A 20,295-nucleotide genomic window follows, 5' to 3' on the forward strand; every position below is an offset into this window, starting at 1 on the left:
TAGTAAGCGCTGTTACACTGACTTAATTTTGAAGCCTTATTAACAAATTAAATGATAAATAAACACACCTCCCTCTGGAAAAAGGAGAAAAAATTTTAACAAGGAGCCTAGACACCTTCCCGTAAGTCTCTTGCGGACAGGAAAAAGACAGCAGAAAAGCTTATAATAGAGCAAGTTTATTAACTACCATCTAAGATTGCAGCAATACGCAAACAAAGCCAAAAAGACTACACTGGCAGCATCTGAAATCAAGCCAATCAGTTTTCTGTGGAGGCTGCTCTGGTACCTGTGCCCCTCACTCCCAAAGATGTCAAGCATAGGAAAGACACTTAGCAGAGACAGCACAAGAGCTGGCGTGACACTGGGGAGGAAAGGGAGTTTCTTTGCTTTTGTTTGCCGGCAGACATCTCTCTCTACAAGTCAAGATGGGTCACGGGTAGCTGGAGCAGGAGGACTGACTCCTAAGAAAGAGCTTTACATACCAGTTTCCCTCCTCCTCCCTATGGCAGGCAGTGGGACAACAAACCTGAAGCAGCAGCCCCAGTTAACTACCTATTTTACCTATGACTTTTGCAACTGATTGTTGGAGACCATATGGTCCACGTTTACAGCCAACAGTAAATTTCTCTGCCTAGTCCTGTTTACAGTAACAACCTTAACATTCTTTTAACACAGTTTTTGGTAGATGCATTTCCTTTCCTCCTTATGTAAGTAAATCAGTGGGATACGCTTAACCTGCCTGCTAAAACCCAACACTGGCAATGAAATCCAAGCGGGCAGAGTAAAAGATAATTCATGGTCTCAAATGGAGCCAGGTGGATTACAACTCCATTGGCAAGCATGCACCCAGCATCTGTACGCTCAGAAAAGGCATTAGGAGTCGTCTGAATAATCAAAAACTGTTATGCATGCACAAAGGCTTTTGAATGTAATTCTTGAGAGTGAACTTTTAGAAGAAGGCAAAGCCATCAGCGCACCTTAGAAACTAATGCATTGCAGAACTTTAATCAAGCATTGCTCCATAATTAGACATGCTTGCCCCTGCACAAAAGCATCTTTAAAGCCAAGTATCTGATGCCTTGAACCTCTGTTATACTTAAGAAAATAAACTTTTAAAAGACATTCATTATTCTTGAACTGAGCATTTCCATACTAAGTCCCATCCTAGAACAACTTTTAACTGCTAATTTATCATCCTCCCTCCAAGTGACAGGGAAGATTTATAGTGGAAAAGGCTTATTTAACATTACTCTAATGCCAAAAACACATGGTATTACACTTTTGGCAATATTGGTCAAGAAGTAATAACCAAGGAAAACAAAATATTAAGAAATAATCTCCCCAAAAAACCATTCCCATAGTTGTAAGACTTGGCGTGGTTCCACTGGAACAAACTGCAATGGAAGCCCAACTTGAAGGATGTTTACAGCCAAGACTCAATGCCCGATTTCATCCTCTCACACTCATCTGCCTGTCCCTTATCTCCACAGCAGCACTGCTCTGCTTATCGGCACGCCAACCACTGCCCTGCCACGAGCAGACACGAACACATTCCGGAGCCCCACTGGCCACAGGGGAACTGAACACGGCAAACACACGGCATTAGGAGAAAGCCTAGTGTGGGGTCAAGCATGCTGACGCAGGAAGATATGCAAAGGACAAGGGAGGAGAAACGCTATCTGCATATGTTGGTGCTAAGATCCAGAACAAATTTGTTGGCAGGATCAAGGTCACAGTAAAAGAGAGATGGGAGGCCAACACAGGTACCTTCACACATAGTATCTAACCCAGATGAGAGAGATTTAATTTAAATGAAGTGAGAAAGAAGAAAAGAACAAATAGCCAATCCTCCAAAGCATGTATCTTAATAGCAAGAGGAACCTTCACCACAGGCATCTGTCAGAAAAGAAGGAACAAACAGGACACACGTTGCCCAGCAAGTTCTCAAATTCTTTAAGATTAACTTTGTTTATATAGGAGGTGAAAAGAAAAAAGGGGAAAAAAAACCCACACATGATAAAAGGAAGGCTCTTCTAATTTCATTCTAACCAAAGGGGAGGAACTGGTTAAGAACGTAAAAGTGAAAACAACTTGGCTGACAGAAGGCATAAGAAGGCAACTCTCACAATTCTTCAGAAGGGCAAAACAGAAAGTCACAAAATAAAGAAAGTGAACTAATGGTAAAACCACAAGCTACCTGAAACCCAGGAGAAATATCTGCAGGTTACAGAGAAATCATGTCAGCTAAGTATAGACTTTGATTTAAAATTCAAGAGATTTTGCACAAGTGCAAATCAGATCACTGAAGGTCACAAAGCGAACAGCACAAACAGTTAATAAAATAGGAAAGTTTAAAGTATTAGGAAAGAAACTAGCAGGAGGCAACACTGAAGGTGACATGAAAATATTCCTTCAGAATGCCTGCAGTGAAAGACAGAGCATTTAGAAGTAGAAGCATGTTAACCCACTATTCAAAGGGAAGGAAAATCTCTAACAGATGATGCCAAAGCACTTGGAGTATTTTCTGCATCGATATTCATTCACTGAGATGGATTAACCAGCTAGTGTAACTCATATCACAGCAAAAGGAGCAAGAATGCGAACTAGAACCAGGAAACGTGTTGGAGCAATTGCTCCGAACCTCCCGAGCCAAAGTCAAGACTGAATTTCCCATGCATATTTATCAGCAAACTTCAAACACAAAGCATGATAAAGGCAATAGACTTCTGCAGACAACTTAATGAGCTTCCATAAACCAATGGACTCGTAGTCCATAAACCTATGGTCTATATTCAGGGGTTACAGCATTAAAAGAGTACTTCAAGGTTTTCAAATCTGGCAGGCATAATATTTACCTTTTGAAAACCGACAGAAGCAGTTATCAAAGATCATCTCTGCTCTCTGCATTAAGTTCCATCAGCCTGAGGAAGGTCAAAAGCACCTGCCTCTAAAGAGCAGGAAACCAAATACAGAGCGAAACATAGACCAGTCAGGGTTATCATGAGACCCTGGGAAGATGCTGAAATAAATGATCAGACAAACAACCTATACCTTGCATATTTCAGATAACAAAGCAGGCAAGAGCCAACACACAATTTGTTAAGAACAAATCATATCAAACAAACAATTTCCTCCAATGACACAGTAACAACATAGGTAGCAAAACAGCAACTAGAGGCAATACAGTTTTGGTTTAACTGGACTTCTGACACTCTCAAATTGACAGTCATATAATCTGAGCAAACATGGTACCCACTGAAGTACTGGGAGAGGGTTAGAAACTCACACCCAGAGATAAGTTATCATTATTTCAGTCAGATAAGAAAAAGGTAGCAAGCCCGTTCACATGCCTCTAATCTTTTCGCATTTTCCACCATCACAAAAAGTAACTTGGTGGGGAGAAGCCTATTTAGCAAGGACCTTACTGCAGCCAACTCTATATTTTGCTCTGTCTCAGTTTGATTTCTTGTGGTCACAACCAAAGACTTCAAAGATCTCCCAGAAAACATCTTGTCCACAGATTACACACGGGAAAGTATCATGACAGAAAGGTCATTTTTTTAAGTTAACAGAGGATAATCTGGGACAAGGACTTTGATGGAGGGACTCAGATCCAAAGTCACTTGAAGCAAGTGTGAAAGTCACCTGAAGCTATACAGTTTGACAGAGCAAATAGGTAAGGACATTCAGCCACATAACACAACATGGAAGGCAAAGTTAAACACTGTTCTGCCCAGAAATACATTGTGTGGTAAAGTGCTAAAGAATCTGGGGTTTATGCTGAACATAGATCACAAGTATCACTGAAAAAAGTAAAAAATACTTAAAGACTCATTGTCCTACTGAGATGTAGGAAATGCAGGTATAATATGAAAAGCACATGAAATAATTCTGACTCTGCCTGTTGTACTAAGGACTCAGATGGAGCATCATGTCCCATTCCAGCGTTCCTGAAAAATGCAAACCAAGTGGAAAAAGCCTCAAGAAAAGCAGTTAGAACAGCCCACAGATGTATATTTAAAAAAAAAAAAAATCACTCAAGAGACGAGACTGAAGGAATGAGATTTAAGTGTGGAAAACACCAAAGAGAAAGCCCCCAAAACATGTGACATGTCGCTGCAGAAGAGGTGTAATAAAGAGTTCACAAGGTATATAAAATGCATGTTAGAATTCTTAAATGCTTAAATTATAACAAGTAAATTTAGATTAGAAATTAGGGGAAGTATTTTCAATGGTAAGAACAGCAAACTATTGGGACAGATGCCTAAGAAAGGTAAATCTTCATCAGAAGCTTATGGTAGCTTATCTGCTTTGAGAACTAGTTAGACATTCCTTCCTTGTGCCTGAAACACAGTGAATTTATGAAAGAACAAATGCCAATTACCTCCCCTCTTTCCCCTCATATTTCATTTACAGGTGCCTCATCTAGGCTTCCAGCTTCTAAGCCAGTTATTATGAGAATTTATTAACCATTACTAAGAAACAACTTACAGGACGAAGGCTTTGTAACATCATATGGAAATAACAATAAACACACAACCTTAAAGGCATTATTGGAAGGATATTGTAGAGGAAAAGCAACCCACTTGAACCAGATCAAGACGGAGAGTCCTGTCCTTAATTACAAGAAAAACAAAGAAATCTAGAGATCCTTCTTACACCGTGACTTCAACTTTACCCTCATACACATATGCTTCAAAGCAGCGGTGCCCAGCTGCAGACACCCTTGGCTGGGAAGGTAAAGGAGTGACTAACAGACCTTGCTGGGTCCAGGTAAGGTCAGTCTAGGCAGGTCTGCACAGCCCTCTCCTGGCAGGTGCTCCACAGAGATACCCGGCTGGCTCAACCCAAGGCCACACTGACTCCCTGGTCTCAGATAAAACACTTGCCAAATGCAGAAGTGCTAACAACAAGAGCTGGGGGAAGCAGAGGCAGTCCTCATGCAGCTGGGAAGAAGCAAGGAAAGCAAGACAGCGACATCAACCCCAAATAAGGTAGCAGCAGCTGGACCCTGTAAAGCACAAAATATGATTTATTTTCTCAAGAAAAGCTCAGCCTCAAAATAAAATATTGAGAGCCAAAGAAGGAGAGCAAACTGAAACATGCTGTCCTCTGCTGGAAGTGATTCTGGAGGAGCTTGAAAGCAGAAGATGATCGAGACCAGTAGTCCTTCGATCTTCACTGGAATAGAAGATAGAAACATCACTTTAAAGCTGTACAGCCTTGCCTAGATGCGGGTGTTACACTTTTAACTCCAGCTAACACTGCACTTTTACACAGCCAGCATCACTGTCACCATAGAGGTGCCCCGGCTGCTTCTCTTCCCTATGCCACCACTGCCAGAAGATCATCTGCTGCTCTCCCACACGCCTTCCCTTGTGGCAACAGAAGAGCTTGCGTGGCTGTAGAGAACAGGATCAGGGAACCAGATGACAGCTTTTTTTTTTTGTGAATAGGTTAATAAAAAAATAAATCCTTTGTTGCAATCCAGTTCCTTCATCCTGTTCACTTACAACACTGTATCAAGGTAGGTAAAGCTTTCAGACTGCACCTTTTGAATGTAGTTCACATGTAGTTTAAAATTATAAACAGCTCAACATACTGTCCTAGTTTCAGCTGGGACAGAGAAAGGAAAGATCACAGGAAAGATGAACAGCACAAAAAACAAACAAAAACAACCAAAAAAACCAGAAAGGGCTGCTAATATAGTATGAGGCTTCTGTCATGTGAACCTAGAAAGAATTTAGAGTAGAGCCCTTAAAGCTTCCAGGCATACTGAGGAAGACATCCAGATCTGAAAGTGAATGAGTTCAGGCTATCTATGACTTAAATCAGCCAGAGGCAGTGGTGGGAATTATCTAAGTGTTCATCTTAAGGGAAAAGAAAAAAAAGGTTGAGACTCGCATTGCAAAAATAAACACCAAATGAGTAAACAACAGGATCAGCACAGGTTCAGTAGAGAATTTTCCAACATTTAAACCAGCATCAAACCTTCTGACAAAGCATTCCACATTCAGGAGAACTAACGCAACAAAAAATCAAAACAAATCGCATCCCCCCCCCCTTAGGTATCCAGGCACATTACTAAATGCAAGTGAGAGGCGTTTGAGTCGATGAGAAGCGTATTTTGCTCCACGCTCCCCGTTTCACACTCCGAGGCCTCACACCCCTGGGGCGAGGGGCCGGCACCCCACAAGGCCCCTCTGTTTCGCCCCACCGAGACTTTCCCCACAGAGAAGCAGCCGAAGGCAGCGCCCCAGCCCCGCGCCACCATCCAGCCCCGGCCTCAAACGGGACGGCTAGGGACGGCGCTGCCTCCGGGAGCGGCGGGGGGGGGCCCGGGGCCGGCCCATGGGTCTGACGGAGCCCCGCCGGGCCGGGCTGAGCGGCCGGAGCCGCCCCCACCCCCGAACGGGCCGGGGAAGCGGCCGTTCCCCTCAGGCCCCGCCGCCGGGTCCCCCCGCAAATGAGCAGCCCCGGGCCAGGGCGCTTCTCCCCTCACCGCCCCCGTGTACCCCCTCCCGGCCGCCCTCAGGGCGGGGCGGCGGCCCCACTCACAGCGTGTGCCCGCAGACGTTGACCATCAGCTTCAAGGAGGGGTTGCGGTACTTGGTGGTCTTGCACCGCGGGCAGCCCTGGTCATCCATGGCCGCCGCCGCCGCCGCCGCCGCCTCCCCCTCCCCCTCCCTCCCGTCTTCCTTCCCTCCTTCCCTTCCGCCGCGCGGTGCCGCCGCCAAAGGGGCCCGCCGGCGCCGCCCGCCGCCCCGCGCGTTCCGCCCGCCGCGGGGGCCCGGTCCAGCTCTCTCCGCACCCCTCCCGGGCCCGACTGCCACCAGGCAGAGCTGGCCGGCGGCGGGGAGGGCCGGGACCAGCAGGTATGAGCCGCGCCCGGGCAGCACCTGCCTGGCGTTGGGGCGGGGAGGGCGGGCACGCTGTCCCGGCCCGAGAGCTCCAGTTGTAAGGGGGGGGGGGGGGGGGGAAGAGGGAGAGGGAGACACCACGCTCCCGCCTAACGAACACTCAGCAGGAGGCCGCTGCGGGGCAGTAGCTCCCCCGCGGGGTTCCCAGCTCCCGGCCATGGAGAGGCACCGTACCTCACCCCGGGTAACTCCCGCACCCTGAGAGTTTTAATTCCTCCCGGGGAAAGGCACTTGGCGGCGGCGCAGGTGAGAGTAGCCGGGCCCGGTGCCGGCCCCGCGGCGGAGCTCCAGGTGGAGGTGGAGGGGGAGTAGAGGAGAGGAGTGGGGCCGCTTGATTGACGGTTGCCGCGGAGACGCGGGAGCCCCCGCCCCCCCGGCGCGGCGCAGCCAATGGGCGGGCGCGGCCGGGCCAGCAGGCTGCGGTGCCATATAGTATTGCAGCGGGGCCGGGAGTCACGTTGGGGGGAGCCGCCGAGAGGAGCCCGTTTACACTACTTTGCTATAGCAGCTATCTTTAATGGTTATTGCGTGGCTGGGAGGAAACCTGATCGGCTAGAGCCGGCTGAGAGCGGGAGGAGGAGGAGTGGACTTTGCGGAGAGATAGGAAGGGGGGAGAGGAGGAGAAGGGGACGGGGGGAAGGGAAAAAAAAAAAGGAAAAAAAAAAAAAGGAAAACAAACCGAAACATGTCTTCTGCCTCCCCCACGGACGAGATCACGAACGCGGTGGAGATCAAGCAGGAAAATGTGATGGAAATCCTCTCTGAAGCCGGCAAGGTGCCCCCCGAGGGGGCCGCGGCGGGAGCCCTCAACGCCGCGCCGCCGCCCCCTCCCGCCGCGGCCCCGTTCCCCATGGAGCATGCAGGCTCCGCCGCCGCCGGGGAGGAGGGAGCCGCCGACCAGGTACTGCTCCACACGGAACTCCTGGCCAGGAATCACCATGCTGCCTCCTCTCCCTCCTCCTCTTCTTCTTCCTCCTCCTCCTCCTCCTCGCAGACCCCCCTGGCTTTCTCCCCGGACCACGTCGCCTGCGTGTGCGAGGCGCTGCAGCAAGGTGGGAACCTGGACCGCCTGGCTAGGTTCCTGTGGTCTTTGCCCCCGAGCGATCTGCTACGTGGCAACGAGAGCCTGATGAAAGCCCGGGCGCTGGTGGCTTTCCACCAGGGCATCTACGCCGAGCTCTACAGCATCCTGGAGAGCCACAACTTCGACTCCTCCAACCACCCGCTCCTGCAGGAGCTCTGGTACAAGGCTCGTTACACCGAGGCGGAGCGAGCCCGGGGCAGACCCCTGGGGGCGGTGGACAAGTACAGGCTGCGGAGGAAATACCCTCTGCCCAGGACGATCTGGGACGGCGAGGAGACGGTGTACTGCTTCAAGGAGAAGTCCCGCAACGCGCTGAAGGAGCTCTACAAGCAGAACCGGTACCCCTCGCCGGCCGAGAAGCGCAACCTGGCCAAGATCACCGGGCTGTCCCTCACCCAGGTCAGCAACTGGTTCAAGAACCGCAGGCAGCGGGACCGCAACCCTTCCGAGACCCAGTCCAAAAGGTGAGAGGAAACTTTCCTCCCCGCCCCCCTCTCCCGCCCGCCTGCCTGCCTTCCCTCTCCCGGCTCTTTCTTCCCTTGCAAACATGGCGCTTACCTTCGGTGCGCCTCGTCCTCCCCTCCTTCCCCCTCCCCGCTCCCCACACACACACACACACACACACACACACACGCCCGGCCCGGGCACGCAGGCATGCGGAGCCGCGGCGAGGCAGCCCGGGGAAACTTCCCGGCCCCCGCCGCCCCCGTCCACCTCCCCTCGCTCCCCGCTCCCGCCGCGCCCAGCCCTTCCCCTCCCGCGGGGACTCGGGCGACGCGGCGGGCTCCGGGGCGGGGAACGGGGGCTGGCTGTGGAGTGTGTGTCCCCCCCCTCCTTGTTTTTATTTAATTGTCGCGCCTGACAGAGTTAATAATTGACGGCGGCCGGAGGACGCGCGGGGGTGTGGGGTCCCGCCGCTCGCTCTGTTTTGAAACCTGACTCGGGAGCGGGCCGGGCTCGGGTTTCAGCGGGGGAGCGGGGCCGGCCGCGCCGGGCCTCGTCCGCGGCACCACCACCACCACCAGGCTCGGCCCGCCGCAGGCCTCCGCCTCCGGCCCCGCGGCCGTTTGCGCCCCGCGGGGCGAGGGAGCCTCCCCCGCCCGGCCCCGCTCCGCTCCGCCCGGCCCGGGGCTCGGCCCCCCTCCCCGCGGCCGGAGGGGCCGCGGCTGGGGCTCGGCGCCGTGAGGCGGGCAGGTGGAGGTGACCTCCCCGCTGCCGCCGCCCCCCCTCCTTCTTCCTCCCGCGCCAGGGACGGGAAGGGAGGGAGAAAGAGAGGGGGAGGAAAGAAGGGGGGGAAAGCGGCGGCCGGCGGAGGGCCCCAAGGCATTTCTCAACCAAGGGCGCGATTGTGCCGCTGCGGCCCCCTCTCCGCGGGACACATCAAAGGGCGAGCGGCCGAGGGGGGAGGAGGGAGGGAGGAAAGGAGGGAGCGACCGAAAAATGCAGTCGAGGGCGGACCAGTCAGCAAAAAACCCCGGCGGAGGGGCTCGGCCGGGGCGGCGGCGGCGGCCCGGGGCGGCCCCATGGGGCGCGGCACAAAGGCCGCCCTCCCTCCTTCCCTGCCTCCGCCGGCACCTGGGGGCACCCGGGCCCGGCCCCCCGCGGGGCCTCCCCTTCCCTTCCCCCGGGCCGGGGGCGGCGAGCGGCGCTTCCCGGCCCGCTCTCACCTCCCCCAGCTGCTGCCCGGCCATTTGCCAAATGGCTGCGGCCGGGCTCGCACCCCGGGCTGGCGCAGGGGGGGCCCAGGCAGCCCCCTTGGGTCGCCCGGGTCGGATGGCCGGCGGAGAGGGAAGTTATTTACACGTCCATAACCCGGTCTGTAAATTTTCTGCTCAGTGAGCACCTGGTTTGATATGTCCTTTACTAAAAAACTTCCCCCTTGACTTGAAATCCATTTGAAGTGCCTTGTGAAGGCAAAACACAGAAAAAAAAATTACTTGGGAAAACTCTTACAAACTGTACCAAAGCAAGGAGTTCCCCTTAGTGCGGAGCTCGCTGGCACACCGTGGTAATGCAATGTCATCTCTCCATCTTTTCCCGTAGCGAGTCAGACGGCAACCCTAGCACAGAAGATGAATCCAGTAAGGGGCAGGAGGATTTATCTCCCCATCCTCTCTCCAGCTCATCTGACGGTGTTACCAGCCTCAGCCTTCCCGGCCACATGGAGCCCGTCTACATGCAGCAGCTCGGAAACACTAAAATAGCCTTGAGCTCATCTGGTGTCTTGTTGAATGGAAACCTCGTGCCTGCCAGTACCTCTCCCGTCTTTCTCAATGGTAGCTCTTTTCTTCAGGGACCCAACGGTGTCGTTCTCAATGGACTCAGTGTGGGGGCTTCGCAGACAGTTACCTTAAATTCGCCCAAAACCACGTCAAGTGTTGTGAGCAACGGGGTGTCCATTACTGACATACTGTCATCTGCATCAGAAGATGTTAAGGACTTCAAACTCCTTCAGGCTTCGGTCCCCAGTGCTGCGGCAGCCACTTTCAGCCCCAGCAACATCCCGGTCTCGTTCCCGGGATTGATACCAAGCTCAGAGGTGAAAAGGGAAAGCGTACAAACTGCTGCTTCACAAGATGGAGGCTCCGTAGTTACTTTTACTGCTCCTGTCCAAATAAACCAGTATGGCATTGTCCAGATACCCAATTCAGGAACAAATGGCCAGCTGCTGAACGGAAGCATTGGTTTTTCCTCTCTGCAGCTGCCTCCTGTTTCTGTGGCAGCTTCACAAGGTAAAAGTTCTGCCTGTTACAGTAAGAGATACGAGGAAGAGTTGGTATTGGGCACGCTTGGCATTTTAGAAGCCGTGGTACTTTTCCTCCAAGGTACCAGCATTGTGTCACAGCCACATACAGTACATCCAATAATACCTTTTGCCTTCCTTTATAGTAGGTTATGCTTGTGGGCAGACTGTTACATGAGGCTGAGCTCCTCTGCTAAGAGCAGAGAAAAGGAGGTCTGGTATTTTACACCCCTTTCATCTCATGGTGTTTTCAGAAGTCTCTGAGACTAGTCTTCACAAATATCTGTAAATTTTACACATTTCAGTAATTCAAAATATTCCCCATTTGCCACTAAAATCTTTTAATGGGAAGGTTTATAAAAATTAAAATTGTGGCAGCTGGAAACTGTTACCATTGTTGTTCTTGCAGTGGTTGTTTTAGTTTTTGGGGTTTTTTATAACCAAAGCATTTAATAAAAATAAATTTTAAATTACTGTAGACACAACAAGACCAAGCAGTTACGCTTGTACATTTTCTCTCTGATAATTGATAAAGATTAAACTGCAGGGAAACAATAGAAATACGCAATAGCTCACAGATACAAAACGTGAGCGTATTTGGATAAACTGCCCTCAGTCCAAGGGAAATATGTCATCGCAGGTTCACGTGCCAAGTGTGCAGGCTCCTCCCCAAGCTTGCTTTAGAGTTTGTCTTGACATACCATAGACTGAAACTTGCCAGGAAGAATCCCAGGGAGCACAAGCCTAGTTCTGGTTCCTTGTTTTGAGGCTGGTCAGTTATAAAGCACAACTGAACAGCTTTGTTACTCATTAGCAGCTGTATCTTTGGTTATGAAAAGGATTAAACTTGACTGAATCTCCCTAGTTTTGGGAGCTGTGGGTACTGTAATGAAAATCAAACTGTGCTCATGTTAGCTTATTTCAATTAAGCGTGTATAGGGAGTGAATTTTTCTTGCTGTTAAAGGTGGGGAGGAACACTGAAGCTGTACAAACACATTCTAAGTGGGCGCAAAATTATAAGATCCTAAAACGTGGCACTTGCGGTCACTGGAAGTTATCAGTACATAGTTCAACCAAGATGAAAAAGAGAAGACACTTAGTCTGAATACCACCTGTAATTACAAAAGCCATTTAATCCACATGTTCCTAGCATAAACTGACAGCCAGCAAAGGGGAGAAAGTTCTGTTCCTTAAGTAGTGTGGGACTATTGTATTTGAAAGGACTAAGAAAGTTCCTCTCTGAACATTTTCGCCATTGTTAAAAACACCAATTTCCAATGGAGAATGATTTGCCATATGTCTAGTCTGGGGCAGAGAAAAGTCCAGATCCCTGTTTGGTGCTTTGATTTCTTTTTGGTTTTCTTAGCGCGAGAAGGATGGATAGCTGCCTGCCTATTCCAAATGAAGCGTGCTGCAGGTTATTTTAAGTAAGCTGCAGTAAATGATATCCTATTGCCAGGTAACTTCAAGTTGCCTTGCTTTATTCTTCTAGTTTACACATACAAGTAACTGCTTCCAAAAAATCATCATTGATTAATGAAAATTAATAGGGAGCTAAAATATTCCCCAGGTGAGAAATGCATCTTCAGTGCTGGTCTAAAAAACTTCAGATGTCTCCAACTCTAGCCTCTTAAACGTAGAAGTAAACTGCTTTTGAGAAAAAGTGGTGTTTGAAGTGGGACCCAGTCCTGAGAGGCAGTTTATCTTATTTTAGGAAGGATTATAATGACTTGCATGACATGTCTAGTAAAACCAACTTGGGGTCTTCTCTGGCCACTACTTGTTGCTCTGGGTAGCTACAATGTTGCACAAGCGTTGCCACGGCTTTCAGCGAGGGTAGACTGTTGCTGGGTGGCTTTACACCGGGCAGTAGATGTGGTAGTGTTAGGCTTTTAGAGGTATGTAATAAAGCAAAGTGAAAGGCGATACATCTGAATGCTTGACGGACTACCTAGTTAACCTGATAGAAATTACTGGGTTTTGACTCTTTCTCTGCAGGGCTTGCCTCAGGTAGGTTCTGCCCAGCAGTAGTGGATTTCATGTGACGTATCTCCAATTTCCCCGACACAAGCTGTAGTCTGTCACTGAACTATCTTTAATAGCTTTTCATGCTTCTATTCTTAGATAGAAATTGAGTGGTGGCAACTAGCGAAGGCCAGAGCATGTTCATTTTAATCACATGGCCAGGGACTGTTTGCCCCTTAATGAGAGTCTCAAAGATACTTAATATACCAGGACCCTTTTTTTTTTCCTTTCTCTAGAAGCAGTTTCTGTTAACAGCTTTTATTTCTTCATACCGAGTTTGTCTCACCTGTTAAAAATAATGCTGTTCTCTGTTGCATGAAATATTAGCATATGTGGGTACTGCAAACAAAAAAGGACTAAAACGTCTTGACAAAATGCCTGCACAGCTTCTTGCCAGCTATAATCCGTGTTTTCCTTTCTTTTGCTTCCCTTTCTCTAGGTAATGTTTCAGTAAATCCCAGCACATCTGACGGAGGAACTTTTACAACCGAGTCTTCAACAGTGCAGCAAGGAAAGGTTTTCTTCAGCCCCCTTGCTCCGAGTGCAGTTGTTTATACGGTTCCCAATTCAGGCCAGGCAGTAGGCTCTGTCAAGCAAGAAGGACTGGAAAGAAGCCTTGTATTTTCTCAGTTGATGCCGGTCAGTCAGAACACACAACTAAACGTAAACATGTCTTCTGAAAATATATCCAGCGGAGGACTCCAGTCCCTGGCCTCCTCGTTAGTGAATGTAACGCCCTCACATAATTTTTCCCTCACACCACCAACTCTTTTAAATGCTGCAGAACTGAACTCTGGTATCTCGGAGAGCCAGCCCATGTCATCACCCGTGACCAGTACCTCTACTGTGATATCTATCAGCAACACTAACTATGCAACCCTTCAGAACTGTTCCCTCATTACCAGTCAAGATCTGTTGTCCATTTCTACAGCACAGCCTGCGCTTGGAGAAATAGTTTCTACAAGCGGAGACCGTGTCAGCCACCCATCTGCACAAGTACATCAAGATTTTGTCAGAGAGCACAGGTTAGTTCTGCAAGCAGTACCTGACGTCAAAGAGAATTTCTTACCTAGTTCTGAGAGTAAGTCAACTGGCAATTTAATGATGCTGGATTCGAAATCCAAGTATGTTATGAGTAACATGGTTGACACGGTTTGCGAAGAACTGGAAACGGACAAAAAAGAACTTGCCAAACTGCAGACAGTTCAGATGGATGAAGATATGCAAGACTTGTAACTTTTTTTTCTTGCTTTCTGTTTTAATAGATAAGTCTCCTGTTGAGACCCTAACAAGCACCAAGTGGGGTTATTTTTTTTTTTTGTTTGGTGGTTTGTTTTGATTTTTTTTTTTCATTTAAAGAAAACAGAAGAACATTTAAATGGTCTGAATCGATGTACAGAGGAATCTCCGGCAATGGAATTAGGTTGCCACACTTGGTTTGCATGCAGTATTCTCTTTTAAGCAGATTAAAGGAGAAAGGAAGCGCCAGGCAAGTACCAAGTGAATGGGTACAGGTTTGGCTAAGAGATACTACCCTGATAATTTAACTAGACTCTCCATAGTACGACATACTCTCAACAGTAAGTATACACTCCTAACTTTAGATAGAAAACAGAAATCTCGCTCCAAAAAGGTAGAAACAATGCAGTCATTTTTGCTGTTTACTTCTAGTCCATGGGCATTGAGACATTTTTAAGGAATTCTAGACGATACCTCACCGGCTGCTTTTGTTGTGTGAGGTTAAGAAACGAAACAAAATCATAAGTAATATTGTTACTGGTGTGTTTGCTTTTTTCCAGCAGACTTGCATTCAAACCAAAAATCTCGCATCAAACATTTACAGGTTTCTAAATGCTACAGCTAGCATTTTGTCAGTGCACCAGAAAAAGCATCATTTGAAACTCTAATTATGCAACTCGGAAGCTTTCTCTCCAGTATGAATGTAAATATTGTTTCAGTTCTCATAAAGGAGACTTTTTTTTAAATTAGTACAATGGATTTTATTTATGGTTTATGTTCCCTTTCACTTTAGACAGAATGCATTGAAAAGGAAAACGTTTTCTGGCTGTTTAATTTATTTTTATTGTTTGAGCAGGAAGTAAACGTAGTTATTTCTGACAAGGTTTTACTTTTTTGTAGTTTTTCAAGCAATAGACTGTAAAAGCAAAATGTTAATCACACTGAAACTAGAAAATGAACTCCCAGTCTCACAAACCCAGGAGGTCCCTGTCTCTATCCCCTCTGTCTCTGTGTTCAGGGTTTTTTTTTTTGTTTGTTTTGTTAGTAATTTGCAAATTAGTTGAACCTTTTTGTGTATTTTTTACAGAATTCCACGTGCCTTTCTTCCTAGTGGCCTTATCTTTGTTAATAAAGCACAGTGGCAGGAGGAATAAAAACACTGATTTGCAAATATCCGTCCTCAGGGCCAAATCCTGATGCCTTACTTCTGCAAGTAGCCCCGCTGACTTTGGTGCCCCTACTTGCATGAGTAAGAAGAGTTTTAAGTCTTTCAGTCATCGTGGGTGACATTTGCTAGTGGTGCAGAGAGCCAAAGATAGGTCCTTCCGCAGCACGTCAGCAGGAGTCCAGAGAGGGACCATGGGCAGAGCCGTCGTGCCGAGGGAAAGGTCTTGGCTCCAGCCTCAGGCAGATGAGCTGGAAAGGTTGGATGGGCAGGCCAGGGAAGGGAGCCCCACGATTACACGGACCCCTTGGCCAAATACCCCGTGTGGGAGGGCTTCAGCTGCTGTTGAAGCAAGCAGGCCCCCATCCAGGAGTGCACTTAAATGTGTATTTATATATCCTTCCAGAATAAGCAGCATGGGGGCTGATGGTGGGAATTACAGCTGCCCAACGGGCTCATGGGAGCAGCCATAGTCTCTGCCTGGCTGGGGATGGGTCTCGTCTCCCTTCTCTCCTTCATGCTGCACCAGGGACAGCAGAAGCAGGCGGGCTCCTGGGCAGGTGGAACAGATCTTACCTTTCCTCCAGAGGAGTTTTTGTAGCATGGAAAAGCACATCCTTAAGCTTTAATAAGAATGCAGATGTATAAAAATGACATGCTGTTAATCTTTGTGGTTTTGTTACTTTTTATCCTAATGTGAATATATCCAGTAACTAAAGCATGTATTCGTCCTCATCAGGGGCCTGATCCAAAGCCTTTGGAAGGCAATGGGAAATGTTTTCATTAGCTTCTGTGGGCTCCGAATCAGGCTCGGGATAAAACAAGATCATTTGTAAAGGACAAAAAAACGGAAAGGAAAGAGAACAGAGGTAGCACATCCCAGTCTCTTTCTGTCTTGGTTGTTAACATGTTCTGTGGAAAGCCTTTGAGGAATGAAGGTCATTTCTGTGCGCCATGGGCATGGCATAGGCACCCTCACTGTTGTTTTGCACTATATTGAGTACAGCGTATTTTGAAAGGTATTCTGTGGAACCTCAAAGCGGAGCTCTGTTGGTAGGCTCTAGAGTCCATGCTGCGAGCCAGGCTCCGTAGGGCTGCAGGGAAAAAAGTGCGGGGAAGGGGAAGAGCAAGTGTGCAAAGCATGCACTTTGCAGCTGTACCGAGTCACTGATGCTCTGCAAACAGAAGCAGCCCACAAGCAGTTGGCTGTCCCCATGTGCTCCCAAGCAAAAAGGGTGTTTAAGGCAAGCGCTTTAAAGTGGAGGTTATCGCAAGCAGGACATGGAGCTATATGTTCCTCTGGCACAACTTCCCTTGACATTCAGGGGATCTCCGCGTGAGCAGGGAATCAGATAGTCCAGAGTTCTCCTTTCTGCTTTGCTTGTTTATCTGTTTGCTGGGCTCCAGCATGAGCAACCTGCTTTCCACCTCTTCTTCGCCCATAAAACCAAGATGATGATGACGATAACAGTAGCTGTATCTGCTTTGCATGAATTTGTTCAACCGTTATTGGAAAATTAGAAGAACCCTGTATCATTGTCATATTAATGGAGAACGTGTGCGTGGCTCTGAAGGAGTTGTTTGGGGCTTAATATTTCGTCTGTGAAGCTCAGACTAGATTTGGAGGCAAGCTAGAGAGTATTTCAGAGCACCCTCTCAGTTGTTGACGCGATCAGGTCTCGTAACTGAAAAGACTGTGGTGTTACGCCAGTACCTGTTACTTTTTTTCTTTATTTTTCCTCCTTTGCATTTGTTGTGTTACCAAGGCTCTGAATTCCATGGCTTTGCAGCACAGTTGATGTGAAAACTGTGTATGTTGTTACAGTGGCGCGTATCTTGGAGTGTCTGGTACTTCTAATAGGAGACTCCCACTCTTCAGTGGGAGCGGAGGATGTACATAAAAGCAGTGGTTTGGGACAAAGTAAGATTAATCTATTCTAGTCTTCCAGATATCAAGTAACTTATTTTATTATTATGTTTTACTCTTTCTTTCTGCCATTGAAAATAAGTGTCATTCCCTCCAGATAATGTAGTTGTAACCTCATGTTTTCTGCAGGTACATATGCACAATATAAAGATTCATTGCACGGTACAGTGTTTTTAAAATAGATATTTAAATAGTAGTTTTACTCCTACTGTAAAATAAGGGTCAGGTTTTTTTATTACGTGGCCCTTGAGCAAGCAGGCTAACTGCTCTAAATAAACAGTACACAAAGCCCCGAAAAGCATCTGGGGCTGGATCTTCGGCTGCTGTAAATAAGGCATTGCTCCACTGATTCCCAAACTGAGGATTTTACACGGTGTTTAGGGGATATGGATGCTCTTGTCCCACACGTGCGAATGGCAGTGAGTGTTCAAGCCCCACAGACAGTCCTTATTATCACATTCTGTTGTTTAAATGGAAGGTATGTCTATCTGGCATGCATGTTCCTTCTCCTCCCTCCCTCTCTGTTATGGATGAGAATAAAGGATCGTTTTAACTTCACATATGTTTGTAACTTGTAAGTCCACTGGAAATCTTACAGGAAACATTGCCAAATTCTGCTACTTTTCTTGTCCCAGACTCAGCTTTAAAAAATACGCTTAAAGTTTAAGCAAATTCATACAAAGCATGATGTTAAAAAACCCTTTGCTTTTTACTACTTTTAATTAAAGCTGCATCTGTTTTGCCCAGAGTTTTTCAGAGAAACAGATATATATTAAATTGAATGCTCGGTCTGGACTATTTGCAGCATTACTCCTGTGGTCTTACCTAAGAGAACATTTCAAACACATAAATCACGGACATCTATCGGCCAGGTCCTCGGCTGGGCTAAACTAGAACAGTTCTATTGACTGTAATGTCCTTTCACACCAGCCGAGAATATGGTCCATTCATTTCACTGGAGTTGGGTCAGGGATGGATTTGGCCCGCTATATGGTGGCAGTACGAACCAGTGCACAAGGCTGACACTCAGTTATAACCAAACGGTCACAGTCTATTGAAAGCATATACCTCTTTCCATTTACTGCTCTACCCTGCCTGTGGATTCAGGAAGACGCATTCAGAAAGTTACTTTACCCAGAAGTAGGGCTGGAGCCATCTTTTATTGTTATTACTATCAATCTGAGATTAATGACAATAATGGACAGATTCTGACTTCAAATCCTGCAAAATCACCTCGATAACTATTTTCAGTTAAATTAAGCAGGGCCAAATTTGGCCCTGTGTGCACAGGAGCTTTTCCTGTACATGGATTCCCAGTGCCTGCACACTTCTCTTAGTGAGGGCAGATGAACAACCAAGAGAGCGCGTCCCCTCAGTTCCGTATGAAATACCTGTGCGGGACTCCCAGGGGCGTGAATCGCCTGGCGCTTGTGGTCGAGAACCATCTCAAATCATAAAAAGGACAGTAATTTTGTAACTCTGGAAACAGAAGTAATGACATTTTACAAGCAAGGAGACCTGAAGTCTTCCTGTATCTCCTAGCAGTTATTATCTTGAAGGATATTTTATACCTTACTTGTATATTTCATATAATTTAACACTAGCTTCTTACATTTCTGAACTCAAGGAGGGGGTGAATCTTCTAACTTTTGGGATTCACATTCAGAGGATGTTTGTTCTTTTGCTGCATGTACTGTTTGTCCAGAACTAACCAGTTATTTCTGCGATAGGGGTTTATTGTGCCTTACAACAAATATGGAACTTAAGCGGAATGTACGCATTAGAGGAGGGAATAATCAGAAGTCTTTACTGCACTGTTAGATGATGCCGCCCCAGAGTGTATCATCAAACATATCTGTGCTTAATTACCCAACCAAAGAGCTCTAAAGTATGTATGTTTGTTGTACTGTAATAGGGGTTTGTGCCTGGACAATTAAGTGTTTTATTTGTATTCTGAGATGATGTGAACTTATTTTTCTAAACACTATACTGAATAAACTTTATATTTATACACATCTTGAGTAAATATTTCTATTTGCATATAATGTGAGGGCTTTGAATTTTGTGTTCGAAAAGCAATCTAAAGTAGAAACTTGTCTTTTAATGACTCATTGTGAAGGGGATGGCAACTGTGAACACCTGTGCTCACCAGGGAATTGATCTAAAGCCTACTTAAGCTAGAGTGAGTCTTCCTGGTGACTTGAGTGGGTTTTGTCAGACCCTAACTTTGCTTCTAAAATACTAATTAAAAAACATAAATCTTCTATTTCATATCAAACCTAGCTATTAAATCTGTGTCTCAAACCAAATTTATACCATAATTAGATACTACTGAAATATATTTCCACTTGCTAGGTACAACTAATCAGTACTTACTTGTGGCTCCCGTGGCATTGGGATGCTTTCTATGTCAAGGTTTCTGTTTGGGTAGGTAAATTCCAATTTGCTCAGTTTGTGTTCATTGAAATTTTTCTTTAAAATCTTGCACTTGCTATCAGACCTGGTTTTGGTAGACTTTTGAGAACAGCCTGAAATTTATGTTCCCTTGATATTAAAGGATTTAAAGACATTACTGTGTTACTTTAGATCTGGGCTCAAAGTACCAGGATTGCCTGGTTATGGTTTTAATGCCAAAATGAATGACAGTAAGTTCAAGGAGACTAACGTGTACAGGTGAAATAGTTTCCCTCACTGAAGCTGTATATACATTATAGATACTTAACAGCCTGCACATGACAGCAGGAAAACACCTTTTCACCCCTTAAATTGTATTTAGGCCACAGGAAGCAAGATGGGGTCTGTGAGATTAATTTTTTTAAATAATCAGATCCAGCCATGTATACCTATTAGTATTTTTAATCACTGAGATGTTACCTTTCCTTACCGTTACTCACCGTTCCTCCGTCTTTCCCGTTTGTCGCAGCCGGTCCCACTCGCTCCACACAGTGCCGCTGACAGCGGTCCCAGCGGCAGAGCCCAGCCAGCCGCCTCCCAGCCCTGGGAGCGCCTCTCCCCTCTCTGCCTGGGGGTGAGCCACCTCCCGCTCTGCAGCTGTCGAAGTAAATCCATTACCCGGGAGCAGCCCTAAGGTAGAGACAATTGCCATGTTGCCCAACTCCTTTTCCTTCCCAGAAGCAGCACGCGTGACTCAGTCCTCCTGTTCATAGCACTTCCCTTTGCCATGCTTTGGT

The 20,295-nt window shown here is 47.2% G+C and overlaps 2 protein-coding genes across 14 annotated transcripts in view; one reads left to right on the top strand and one right to left on the bottom strand.

The window, feature by feature from the left end:
- MNAT1 (MNAT1 component of CDK activating kinase) overlaps positions 1–8,675 on the bottom strand; it is a 127,344-nt gene extending 118,669 nt beyond the window's left edge. For 2 of the 13 annotated variants that reach the window (XM_075104172.1, XM_075104166.1), the window contains exon 1: positions 6,559–6,711. Coding sequence is in view for 3 of the 13 variants with exons in the window: in XM_075104167.1 (XP_074960268.1) it covers positions 8,563–8,660 (98 nt within the window). In the remaining 10 variants the exon portion in view is untranslated. Of the gene's footprint in view, positions 1–6,558; positions 6,725–8,562 lie in introns of those variants that run through there. The other 11 variants (XM_075104170.1, XM_075104165.1, XM_075104167.1 and 8 more) reach the window with 10 other exon arrangements.
- On the top strand, positions 6,973–19,119 carry SIX4 (SIX homeobox 4). Its single transcript, XM_075104153.1, has 3 exons — positions 6,973–8,468; positions 10,048–10,736; positions 13,213–19,119. The coding sequence occupies exons 1-3, from the start codon at positions 7,606–7,608 to the stop codon at positions 14,007–14,009; spliced, it is 2,349 nt and encodes a 782-aa protein (XP_074960254.1). The 5' UTR covers positions 6,973–7,605; the 3' UTR covers positions 14,010–19,119.
- Positions 19,120–20,295: the final 1,176 nt, after the last annotated feature.

This window comes from Phalacrocorax aristotelis, chromosome 9, assembly GCF_949628215.1.
Source record: "Phalacrocorax aristotelis chromosome 9, bGulAri2.1, whole genome shotgun sequence".
Taxonomy (NCBI): Eukaryota; Metazoa; Chordata; class Aves; order Suliformes; family Phalacrocoracidae; genus Phalacrocorax; species Phalacrocorax aristotelis.

Coding starts and splice junctions, on each gene's coding strand:
- SIX4 (XM_075104153.1), top strand. CDS start 7,606: ATGTCTTCTGCCTCCCCCACGGACGAGATCACGAACGCGGTGGAGATC. Junction 8,469..10,047: donor TCCGAGACCCAGTCCAAAAG/GTGAGAGGAAAC, acceptor CTTTTCCCGTAG/CGAGTCAGACGGCAACCCTA. Junction 10,737..13,212: donor TTCTGTGGCAGCTTCACAAG/GTAAAAGTTCTG, acceptor CCCTTTCTCTAG/GTAATGTTTCAGTAAATCCC.